Below are 12603 nucleotides of genomic sequence, written 5' to 3' on the forward strand. Positions count from 1 at the left end.
CAGTTGTGTTGAAGGATACGGACACTGCTTGCCTCCATTTACACCTGTGGAGGATGATGAAGAACCCCTTCTCGTAGGTAGCACCCTGGATCCCAAGAGGCTGCTGTGTCACGTCTGTGCGCTTATGAAATTGTGCCCTGTTACAGATGGTTTCCACCTAACTCGTCTATTTATACATGAACTCTGTCATTAAAGATTTTTGAGAACATGAATGTAACTGTGTGATTTTATTATGTAAATAAGCCATTTTATTCCAGGTAGTTAAGTGCCTATAAGGTACTGTGGCAAAAAATGGAAGGAACTTAATGAGTTAGGGTGCCAAAGCAGGAGACTCTCCGCCACCCAGCAGGTTCCTGTGCTCACTTTCTGTCAGTATTGCCTGGGGTTCATCTTAGTCTTACTGTGTGGGCCCCTTTGTAAGTTAAGGGAGCCACATCACTTCTGGGCTGCCTTGGAAAGCGCTGGAGAGAACAAGCAGCAGCCCAGCATGGGCGGGGGGCGGGGGCATACTTGTAATCCAAGCAGCTCAGGAGCCTAAGGCAGGAGGATCATGAGTTCAAAGCCAGCCTCAGCAACTTAAGTGAGACCCTGTCTTTAAAAAAGGGTTGGGGTGGGGTGGGGATGTGGCTCAGTGGTTAAGTGCCCCTAGGTTTAATTCCCAGCACGAAGGGAAAAAAAAGCAAGACGTGAACACGGGTCTGCTGGTGGAGGTGCAGCATGAGTTCTGCTCATAAGTCTCCCCTCCTAGGCTGGGCGGGCGAGAGAAGGAGACAGTGACAATCTCTGCCGCAGGAGAGGCCCATGTGACCTGCAGGGCCCCCCTCAAGAAGACTTTTGCCAGGGAGGGACCTGCAGGACCCTCTCAGGAAGTCCTTTGCCAGGGAGGGGCAGGAGGCTTGTGCCACAGGCCTAGTCCGCTCACACCAGGTGCAGAGTAAAGCAGTCTTGAGATCCATAAATAGAGCTGAGCTGGGCAGCCCAAGGTTGCCATGGTTACCGGCCCTGATGCCACCACCTTGGTGGCTCTACTGAATGTGGCTTGGCTTTTTCTATTGCTTTGGAGCTCCCATAGTCTGATCTGTGACCAGGCTAAGACTGTCCCTGCTTGGCAGAAGCCACTCAACTTTCAGGCCTTTCTCACCAAGGAATCTAGCAGAGGGATTGCTGCAGACTTGGGTTCGCAGGACTAAGTCCTCCATGGCTCTGTGTTCCCAGGAAAAAGGGAAGGCTCTGTTCCGGGGGTGACTGGGCTTGGCAATGGGAAGTTCAAGGGGGAGAAACCAACATGGAAAGTGCAAGCCATGGTTCTGAAGCGGTACATTAAATATATAATGCCCAAGAGACCAGTGTTGGAGGGAAGCAAATTGGCAGGGCTGAGGGCTCTGGGGTTTTCTGTGCAGACAGATTCAGCTAGAGAAATTAAGACTGGAGCTCCTGCTGGGAGAAGTCCTTCACAGCCAGGACTGCCGATGCGCAGAGGGACAGAGACTCAAGTGGCTGATCAGAGAGACCTGTGGTGTGGGCATGTGGTTGGAGGGCCAGGCAGAGTGCTACCATCCTGGAGGTCAAGCATGAACTCAGTCTTGACAAAACATGGGCCACCATCTCGAAACTGGCTCACCCTTCGTCCCGGGAGCAGTGAGTGCATTTTCTCCCTCTTTGGTTTGTCTGGAAAGAAAGATTGAAGATGTGGAGCAAGAAGCAGAAGCTGTGCAGGTCTTGAAGGGACCACCAAGACCCCATGCTTAATTAGCCTAGACCCTTACAAACTACTCTGTAGAGCTGGGGGGTGCAGTGCAGTGGTAGAGGGCTTGCCTACCCTGTGCGAGGTCCTGGGTTCCATCCCAGCACTACACACACACACACACACACACACACACACAAAAAAAAAAAAAAAAAAAAAAAACGCTTTGCCGGCTGAAACAGCTTGTTCTCATTAACCAATGACTTCAGAGCATAGAGGTCAAAGGCCTCCCAGCCCAGAAATTTCAAATCTCGGCTATCAGCTCTGATTTGGAAAGCAGAATGAGAAGGTGCCTCAGAACCTCCAATCTGTCACATTTTGCAGACTGTCACATTTTGTGCATTAAAATTGGGCCCCCAAGTTCACTTTCAACATATGCCATGACATATTTGGGGAGTGAGGGTCAGGAGTCATGTCCTTGGAATCCAATAGCATCCCTTCAATGCATGTTTGGGGCCCTGGCCTGGGAAGCAACCTGATCCCAGCCCAAGAGAGATGGGCCTGGGGCACACAGGCCACTGACTTCTCCTCTAGTATCCAAATCAGAGCCTCTGTTTCAACCTTTCCCTGCCCCCTGCCCTGTGGCATGGCCAAGACAGATTTATGAAGCAATCGCAGAGAATCCCTCCCAGTGCTACACGGGCCCCTCATCCCAGGCAGGGTCCAAGCTTCTGGTGCTCCCTTTGTCTCACCCACAGGCAGAACTCAGGCTGTCCAGACTGGGCCCTGCTGGGGGTCCAGAAGACCAACTGAGTTGTGTGATCCATGTTGGCAGCTAGTCACATCGACACGTGAGCCCTACGATGTCCAGTCGCTTTCAGGTCCATGGCTTGTCTTTTTTTTTTTTTTTTTTTTTTTTTTAGAGAGAGTGAGAGAGGGAGAGAGAGAGGAGAGAGAGAGAATTTATATTTATTTATTTTTTTATTTTATCGGCGGACACAACATCTTTGTATGTGGTGCTGAGGATCGAACCCGGGCTGCATGCATGCCAGGCGAGCACGCTACCGCTTGAGCCACATCCCCAGCCCCCCATGGCTTGTCTTGCTAAAGGCAGAGCATGTCCAGGTGTGGGCAGAATTGGGGCTACAGGCCTTGGGAGTGTCCCTGCCTCGTGAGTGGCACCTACTCCTCTTCAGTGTGTGCATGTGGCTTTAAATCCTTCAAATTAAGAGATAAATATAAATACACACATGTACTTTTTGTTCTGCTTGTAAAAGTAATCATGTTCACTGTAAATGTTTTCAAACAGTACATAAATACAATATGTCCTTTTCCAGTTTGTTGAGATTTTTTTTATGAATCACACACATATCTATGTATATGTGTATATGGAAAGTATTTTAAACAAAATGGTAGAAAATATGTTTCCAAATTGCCTTTTTCAGTTAATATTATATTTTGTTGTTGTATTTGATACTGAGGATCGAACCCTGGGGCACTTAATCACTGAGCCACATCCCCAGCCCTTTTCTTCTTTCTTTCTTTCTTTTTAAAATATTTTTTAGGTCTCAATGGACCTTTGTTTTATTTATTTATATGTGGTGTTGAGAATCAAACCCAGGGGCTGGGGATGTGGCTCAATCGGTAGATTTTTATATGCTTCTGCAATAGACTAGGATGACCTAAATCCAAATTTAAGAACTGTGGTTCCATGAACTTTGAGCTTTATAGGCCTATCTAAAGGAATCATAGGCCTATCTAAAGGAAAAATCCCTCAGGGTATAGGTGGCCATACCTGTAATCCTAGTGACTAGGGAGACTGAGGCAGGAGGGCCACCAGTTCAAGGTCAGCCTTAGCAACTCAGAAAGAGCCTATCTCCAAATTAAAAATAAATAAATAGAGATTAAAAGGTCTGGGGATGGGCTGGGTGCGGTGGCACATGCCTGTAATCCCAGTGTCTCAGAGGACTGAAGCATAAGGGTCACCAGTTCAAAGCCAGCCTCAACAACTTAGCAAGGGTGCTAAGCAACTCAGTGAGACCCTGTCTCTAAATAAAATACAAAATAGGGTGGGGACGTGGCTCAGTGGTCCAGTGCCCCTGAGTTCAATCCCCAGTACCCTCAACATAAGGTCCTTGCTTAGCATCTTAAGTGGGCCATCTTAAGTGACAGCAGCCATTTTAAGGAAAAAATTTCACTTTCCCACCCAAGGAAGGGCCTTTCTGAGAAAGGCCCACCTTTCCCTCATACCAACCCCCAACCCCTAACTGTCCTCATTAGGACCCGTTCGGCTCTGATTCCTGAGCCTGCCCCATAGAAGTCGCGGCACCCAAGCCTTTTTGCCTCTCTCTCCTACAGAGAACCGGCCTTTATTTGTCAGCTCTGACAGACTCTCCTGGGTATCTCTGCCTGGTCTCTCCTTCCTCGCTTTCCCTTCACCCCTCCCCCCCAAAACAGGGCTGGGGATGTAGCTTAGTGGAAGAATGGCCCTGGGTTTAGTCCCCAGTATGGGGAGTGGGGACAATAAAGCTAATCTCCCAACTTTCTTCAGAATAAACACCTTGAAGGCGGAATCATCAGGCTTTATCTCTCTGAGCCGGGTTGGCTGGTTTCTCTTTTTCTCTTGGAGATTAAACCCAGGGTCTCTGGCTTGCTGGGAGAGTTGATATATATTTATTATTTAGTTTTCAGCGGACACAACATCTTTGTTTGTATGTGGTGCTGAGGATCGAACCCGGGGCCACACACATGCCAGGTGAGTGCGCTACCGCTTGAGAGACATCCCCAGCCCGATATATATATATATAAAATATTTATTTTTTAGTTTTATGTGGACAAAATGTCTTTATTTTTATTTATTTATTTATTTTAATTTGTTTTAATTAGTTATACATGACAGTACAATGACTTTGATATATCATTCATTTGAGTCAGATGGGATATAATTTCTCATTTTCTGAGTGTACAGGTTGCAGAATCTCTTTATTTTACATTTATGTGGTGCTGAGGATCAAACCCAGTGCCTCACGCATGCTAGGCTAGCGCTCTACCAGTGAGCCACAACCCCAGCCCAGAGTTGATATTTTTAATATTTAATAAAAACTTTTTCCCACTCAGCATTTTGGTTGTCCCAAGTGGGAAGAGGGTCTGAGTCACTTAATCCATCGTCATGGGAAGCGGAGGCCTCACTGAACGGTCACCTGTCTGAAGCGTTTAGCCCAGTTCCTGCCATGGTTGGTGTTACATCCAAACCTTCAGGAGAAGGAACTAAAGTTCGTAACTTAGGACAAGACAGAAGAGAGGCTTTCTGTGACCAACCAACCCAGAGCCACAGCAGGGTCATAAAGCCTCTGTGCCCACTTAGTCCTCCCCACGTCTCTAAGCTCCCACCCATAATTACTTCTGTGATAGCGGCTTTGAAAATCTCAGTCGGAGCTGGGCGTGAGGGAGTGCCTGTAATGCTGGCTGCTTTGGAGGCAGGAGGATCACCAGTCAAGGACAGCCGGAACGTTTAATGAGACCCTCTCTCAAACGAAAAACAAAAAGGCTTAGGGATGAGGCTGAGTGGCACAGCACCTCTGAGTCCAATCCGAGACCACATCCCTTCTCCGTTCGCTCCAAATAAAGGTCAAAGTCCTCACCGGCCCTGGTACCCTCACCTCTAACTGAATTTTGTCCTTGCATATTCTGTTACAGTCACTTGGGCCTCATGTTTCCTCTTATTTATTTATTTATTTATTTATTGTGGGTACCAGGGATTAAACTCAGGGGCACTCGACCACTGAGCCACATCCCCAGCCCTATTTTGTATTTAATTAAAAAATATATATTATAATATATGTGTATATATATATATATATTTTTATTGGTTGTTCAAAACATTACAAAGTTCTTGACATATCATATTTCATACATTAGATTCAACTGGGTTATGAACTCCCATTTTTACCCCAAATACAGATTGCAGAATCACATCGGTTACACATCTACATTTTTACATAATGCCATATTAGTAACTGTTGTATTCTGCTACCTTTCCTATCCTCTACTATCCCCCCTCCCCTCCCCTCCCATCTATATATATATATTTTTAATTTGTAGCTGGACCCAATACTCTCACTTCATTTGTGCCGCAGTCTGCCTTTTATTTTTTATTTTAATAAATAAAAAAATTTATTTATTTTTTTTTTTTAGTTCTCGGCGGACACAACATCTCTGTTTGTATGTGGTGCTGAGGATCGAACCCTGGCCGCACGCACACCAGGCGAGCGCGCTACCGCTTGAGCCACATCCCCAGCCCCAAACAGCAACTCTTTATTCCTGAACTCTCACTGGCACTCTACACACACTTCCCGGGAACACACTCCCTCCACCAATTCTCGGGAACCCCAATTCTCTCGGAACCCCAGGAGAACTCACCGGGATCTTCAAAGTAGCGGGCGCCCACCTTTCAACCGTTCCCTCTAGCAAAATGCCAGGCATCATTCGGACTAAACTGTGGCTCTCAACACATTTATTTATATGTGGTACTGAGGTTCGAACCCAAGGTCTTGCACATGCTAGGCGAGGGCTCTACGACTGAGCCACAGCCCCCTATTTTGTATTTTATTTAGAAACAGGGTCTTAGTGCCTCGCCTTTGCTGAGGCTGGCTTTGAATTCATGATCCTCCTGCCTCAGCCTCCTGATCTGCTGGGATTACAGGCATGTGTCACAGTGCTGGCTCTTATTTTATTTTTTGTGTGTTTCCTTCTTTAGGGTGACCAAAACTCACCCTGGTTTTCTAACTGAAATCCTGTGTTCTGGAATTCCTATTGGTCCAGGTCAGACTGCAACAATCGGTCATCTGCATTCAAACACAATATACAGCTCTGCCTCGGGGCCTTTGCACAAGCCGATTTTGCAACTTGCGGTGCTTATCCCAGATATATGCATGGCTGGCTCCCTCATGTCATTCCAGGCTCTGCCAAAGTCACCTCTCTCAGAGAAGCAATATCTAGAATAATGTGCAAGCACACGTGCGTGCACACAAAGACCCATTCTGTCCCTCTAACCCCTTTGTATCCCTTGAGGTATATAAATGAACAGACCCAGGCAGAACCTCTCAGAGTCTGGCTGAGGCCATGGGGGCTGCCTGCATTGCAATGCCAAGACTGGCTGGGGCCCAGCAGCTGCCTTGCCCAGAAACTGCCTCCACAGGCTGGACCTGTGTCCTGGGCTTGAGGCAAGGAGGGCCCTTGACTTCTGTGGGCCGACAGGAAGACAAGGCCTATCTGAGGATCCTGGGTCTCTCCTGGGCAGATCTGGGGGACAGCAAGGACAGTTTCCAACCAGCAGGGCCAGGGCACCAGCAGTGAGGATGTTTGAAATCCCAGCTGGCCTAAGTCTGGACAGTCTCTTCTGTGGTTGGGAGCCTGGCCCAGAAGCCTTTGTTCCTTGGACGGATTGGCCTCCCGAGGTCCAGGCTCTCAGTCTGTCTGGCCAGGTTTGAAAATCTGCATGGCTGGAAGCTGGCAGCGAGCCTGGGACGTGGCCCTCCTGGGGAGCAGGCCCCACTCTCCTCTTCTCCTCCACCCCAAGCTGAGGGCTCTCTGGTGCCCAAGGATTTCTCCCCAGTGCTGGGTCTTAGATCTTCCAGGGGAAGCGGCCAGACCGGGCCAGGCCAGTGTCCAGGCCCGTGAGATGCCCTCTGGCCAGAGTCCGCCCTGGAGGTCACAGGAGCCCGGCTACCGTCACCCACCAGGGTGGGGCAGAGCCCAGCTGGACGAGCCTTGAGGAATCTGAAGGTCAGCCCAGCCAGAGACATTAACTGTGAACAGATTCAAGCTCAAATCAACAAGCATCAGCTCCAGGCCAGACTGGTCCTGGGCCCCACTTTCAGGAGAGCAGGAAGCCATCTGCGTTCCTGGGGCTCCTGCACCAGATGGAGCAAGCACAACCCTCTTTACCATCATCTGGAGTGGATAGGACCCCAAGGACTTCTCGGGACTGGTGGGAGGAGCCATCGTCTCCACTCAGGGGCCCTCTATCACTAAGCCACATCCCCAAATCTTTTATATATATATATAAAAGATTTATATATATTTTTTAACTTATATATATATATATATTTTTTTTAAGTTGTCAATGGACCTTTTTTTTAAATTTATTTATATGCAGTTCTAAGAATCTAACCCAGGGCTGGGGATGTGGCTCAAGCGGTAGCGCCGCTCGCCTGGCATGCGTGCGGCCCGGGTTCGATCCTCAGCACCACATACAAACAAAGATGTTGTGTCCGCCGAGAACTAAAAAAAAAATAAATATTAAAATTCTCTCTCTCTCTCTCTCTCCTCTAAAAAAAAAAAAAAAAAGAATCTAACCCAGTGGTTCACATATGCCAGGCAAGTGCTCTACCACTGAGCTACAACCCCAGCCCACCCAAACCTTTTTTTATTTTTTATTTTAAAATAGCATCTTGTTAAGTTGCAGAGACTGGCCTCAAGCTTGTGATCCTCTTGTCTCGGCCTCCTGAACAGCCAGGATTGCTGGTGTGCGCCACCACGCCTGGCTAGGAGCAGGTTTTTTTTTGTTGTTTTTTTTTTTAAGAGAGAGTGAGAGAGGAGAGAGAATTTTTATTTTTATTTTATTTTTTTAAAGAGAGAGTGAGAAAGGAGAGAGAGAGAGAGAGAGAATTTTTTTTTAATATTTATTTTTTAGTTCTCGGCGGACACAACATCTTTGTTGGTATGTGGTGCTGAGGATCGAACCCGGGCCGCACGCATGCCAGGCAAGCATGCTACCACTTGAGCCACATCCCCAGCCCCAAGGAGCAGGTTTTAAACCAAAGCTGAGATGTTTTCAGATTTGCATTCTGACCTTGCTGTGATTATTGTCTGTTGTCCTTGGAGCCTCCACCATGTGTGTCCTTGAGTGTAAAGGTCGCCCTTCTGTATTAAATCACTCAATTCCCAGCGTCACTCTGAGGTGGCCTTGTGAGTACCTCTACTGTACGATAAGGAAACTGAGGCCCAGTGAGGTTAAGCAACTTGCCCAAGAGGGTGTAGCCAGAGGGAGGTGGGGTTTGAGCCCAGGAGATCTGCCTGGTTCTGGAGTGGACAAGAGTGAGGCTAGGGTAGTGGTAGCCTGAACCTGGGCCAGGGCAGCCAGCAGCTGGAGTGGAGATATTCTGGAAGCACAGTCAGCCTGCCCCAGGCTTCACCTGTCCCCAGGCTGTAGTGGGTGGATGGGTGGGTGACAATGGTCAAGCCAGCCCTGGACAGTGACTGCCTGCCTGCCCTACTGCCTCTGGGGAAACTCCTGGGTCTGAGGGGTCTGTTGTACAGCTGCCCAACCCCCATGCCCAGTCAGGTGGTCAGGAGGGGTCCACCTTCCTTGAAGCCCTTGGCCAGTGGACTCAAAGGCCAGGAAGTTTCTTGAAGCCTGAAGTGTCCCCAGAGTCCAAGGCAGGGGTGCACCCAGGGAAGGGAGGAGCCACCTGAGCCTCTGAGGCCTCCAGGGTCAGGGAAGTGATCAGGGAGGGGCAGGAAGGGCCATTGGCTGAGCCTGGGGTGGACCCTGCAGCTATGTAGACCTCCAGCCACTGAGGTAAATTGGATGGGCCACCCACTGTGTGGTCCCAGCTCAGTTTCCTCCTCTGTAAAATGGGGACAGTCCTGAGACACCTGACCAGGGCAATGAGAAATGAGGCCCCCACCTGGAGCAGAGGAAGCCTGAGGATCTGAGAGGGGGGCCCTCATCCCTGCACTGCCCAGATACCTCTGCCACCACAAGCTGCCTAACTGCAGTGCCCCGTCACCCCCTCCCAGCTGACCTGAGCAGTCTCTAGGTCCCTCTGAGCCTCAGCTTCCTGGTCTATGGGATGGGGTGATAGGCTCCCAACTAAAGGAACATTAGGCAAATTAAAGGAGATGCCACTCAAAGGCTTTTGTTCCAGGGACTGATTCGGCAAATGTTAGTATCCCTGGCATGTGCCCAGCTAGGAGTCAAGAAAGAGGACAGGGACTGGGGTTGTGGCTCAGTGGTAGAGCACTTGCCTCCTGCGTGTGAGGCGCTGGGTTCGATCCTCAGCACCACATAAAAATAAAATAAAGGTATTGTGTCCAACTACAGCTCAAAAAATATTTTTAAAAAGAGTGGAAATGATGTTTAAAAGAAAGAAAGAGGACAGACAGGGTCTCTGGCCCAGCAGGAATCCCTGCTTCTGAGGGCACACACAGATGGGACTGTTCAGGAGCAGAAGGCTGGCCGCCTGGCCTGGCTCTGGCTCCCTACCTGTAAGACCCTCACCTGCTCCTCTCCCAACGGGGGTGCTGGGCCACATGGTCACACCTTGCAGTGTGGTGTGCCACCTGGGGCACTGCAGTTAGGCAGCTTGTGGTGCCCACTCCAGAAGTCCAGAGAAGCCCACCCAGACCTGCCAGCTTGGGTCTTGTGGCCCTTGCACTCCACCACACATGCCTCAGTTCCGGGGTTGGCAGAGGTATCTGGGCAGTGCAGGAATGAGGGCCCCCCTCTCAGATCCTCAGGCTTCCTCTGATCCAGGTGGGGGCCTCATTTCTCATTGCCCTGGTCAGGTGTCTCAGGACTGTCCCCATTTTACAGAGAAAGAAACTGAGTGCGTCAGTGACCGTGCTCCGAGGTGGCATTTGCTGCCCTCTGTCTGTCCACCCTCAACAACATCCAGGGCTAGAATGGGTCTTTTGGAGGCTGGAAGGAGGCTGTTGGAAGGGAGGGGATGGGGCCGGGCCAGGGAATGGTTGAGGCTGCAGGGAAGGGCTGGCTCAAGGCCAGGCGCTGTGGCCAGGTTTCTACCTGTGTTTTCCAAACTGAGGAGACCACAAGCTGACTGAGGCCTGAGGCCCAAGCGTCTGAATGAATTGGAGGGGAGGGCTCTGCTCTCGACCCCTCCTGCAGGTGCCGAGCCTGGGCACACTGCCTGCTGGATGGAGTTGGCCTCCACCCACCCAGACTCTACCAGGGTCACCAGCGAGTCAGTCCTGGAGTGCCCTTGGCACAGGTCTCCAGAATGTAGAGGTGGATTCCACTCTTTACCTGGAGCTGGGGATCTGTTTGGGGTCCTGTGGGGGCCTGGCCAAAGGGACAGAGGCAGGAGAGCCAGAGGCGGGTGGCTGGTGTATGACAGGGCTCTGGCAGGACACCATTCCTAGCAGCTCTGCAGCCTGGCCTGGGGCACTAGCCGCAAGGAGCCTGTGGAGCAGACTCTCACGCAAGCTGGGCGGTTAGCGCTGGGCATGGCCCCCGCCAACACTCAGGTAGCTGGCTCTTCTGAGCTGCCCTGGAGGTCCAGACAGGCTTCCTCAGACACTGAGAGGGGGAGGAAGGCATGCGGCCACCTGCCCCTGGAGGTTTCAGGGGACCACAAACAGTCAATGGGCCTTGCCTAGGAAGGTGGGGCCGCTTGATAAGATGCCAGGATCCCCACCAGTCTTCACCACCTTCTGGTGAGACTTTGCCTTCTGCCAGTCTGCTTTCAAAGCCCTCTTCAGGGTCTCGCAGAGCTGACATGAGGGGGTTCCCAACCACTTCACAGATGCAGAATCTGAAGCTTCAAGACCCATCACAGCAAGGCTTCCCAGTTAGTGGGGCAGAGGCAGAGTTCTGAGCCAGTTCTTACCTTGAGCAGGGCTGCCCTGGGGGGCCTGGGGCCTAGCACAGTGGGAAAGGGGCCATCCAGATGGCTGAAAGGAGAAAGGACGTCCCGGGGGCCCTGGCCTGTGAGCTCAGGCAGGACGGGGGCCAGGGCCAAGGTCTCTCCTCAGTGGGAGCTTTCTGGGAGACAGCGAGTGTGGGGGGGCCGTTGGCCAGCTCGTGCCACCTGCTCCTCTTCCTCTTCTGGTTCCTTAGTCGGCAGGATCCTGCCGTGCCCTCACTAGGTACTTCTGCTTTCAAGGAAACAGCTGTGGTTGGCAGAGGACCCAACCCCTCCCCATGTCCCAACTGTTGCCAGGGACTGGAAGAGGGAGCCCCTGCCTCCGGCTCCCCCAGCCTGGCCCATGTTCAGTGGAAATAAGAGGCAATCCCTGGGGTCTCCCTGCTGGGGCGAGGCCTCCAGCCCCGGAAGGACAGCCTCAGGGGCAGGCATGAGCCAGTTGGTCCCTGTCCCCTGGGATCTTCCCTCCCAGAGCCTGTGGGCTTCCAGAGGACTGAGTTGGAGAGGCAGGACAGGGCTGCAGGAGGACAACCTTCCAGCCCGCAGCCGCTGCCGCTCTCGGGCCTCCATCTCCCCAGCTGTATTCTGATGAGACCCAAGATGCACTTGAGAGTGGGTGAGGGCCAGTTCTGGAGTGTGACAGGCACTGGGATTCAGCCATGGCTCCCCCTTGCCCTAGCACTGTGTGGCCTGGGACAAATTTCAGGTCTGTGTCCTTATTGTCTCTGTCTTTGTCACAGGGATGACAGAGGAGAGGATTCAGTGAGACCTGTATGCTGCGGTCAGTGTGGCCTCTGGCCCTGCAGAGCACAGTTGTCAGTATTACCAGGCCAGGGACAGCAGAGGCAAGACAAGCCCCAGCCCAGCCGTCAGAAGGATACAGAGCTACCCCACGTCGGTCAGCAGCCCCCCAGGGTCCACTGCCTCTCCTGAGGGTCACTGAGCTCTGTTCTTGAGCACTGCTGGGGGAGCCAGCCCTGACCACAGAGGCTGCCTGCTGCCCTCCCAGGTGGGGAGGCTCCTTCTTGGATGGGACGAGAGCGGGAGATGGAGGCAGCAGGGAGGCGGGAGGAGGAGGCGTGTTTGGAGACAGAAAATTAGGGGGTGAGGTTGCCAGCATGGTGGGACTGGGGCTCTCAGATCTGAGTGTGGCCTGCCCCCCCCCTTCTCTGCAGCACCGAGCACTCCAGAGGGCCTGCTCCCAGGAGGCTCCAGGATCTGGGCCCAAACGGGCCCGTGGGAGTCGGGCCT

The 12603-nt window shown here is 51.5% G+C and overlaps 1 protein-coding gene across 1 annotated transcript in view; it reads left to right on the plus strand.

The window, feature by feature from the left end:
• Positions 1-860: 860 nt before the first annotated feature.
• Positions 861-12603, plus strand: part of PLEKHG5 (pleckstrin homology and RhoGEF domain containing G5) — a gene marked incomplete at its 3' end in the record, with an annotated part of 45591 nt that continues 33848 nt past the window's right edge. The window contains exon 1 of the mRNA XM_081305467.1: positions 861-1638. Within this exon, the coding sequence (XP_081161593.1) occupies positions 1302-1638 (337 nt within the window). The 5' untranslated portion in view covers positions 861-1301. The remainder of the gene's footprint in view (positions 1639-12603) is intronic.

Source organism: Spermophilus citellus (assembly GCF_964194105.1).
Source record: "Spermophilus citellus genome assembly, chromosome: 9".
Lineage (NCBI taxonomy): Eukaryota > Metazoa > Chordata > Mammalia > Rodentia > Sciuridae > Spermophilus > Spermophilus citellus.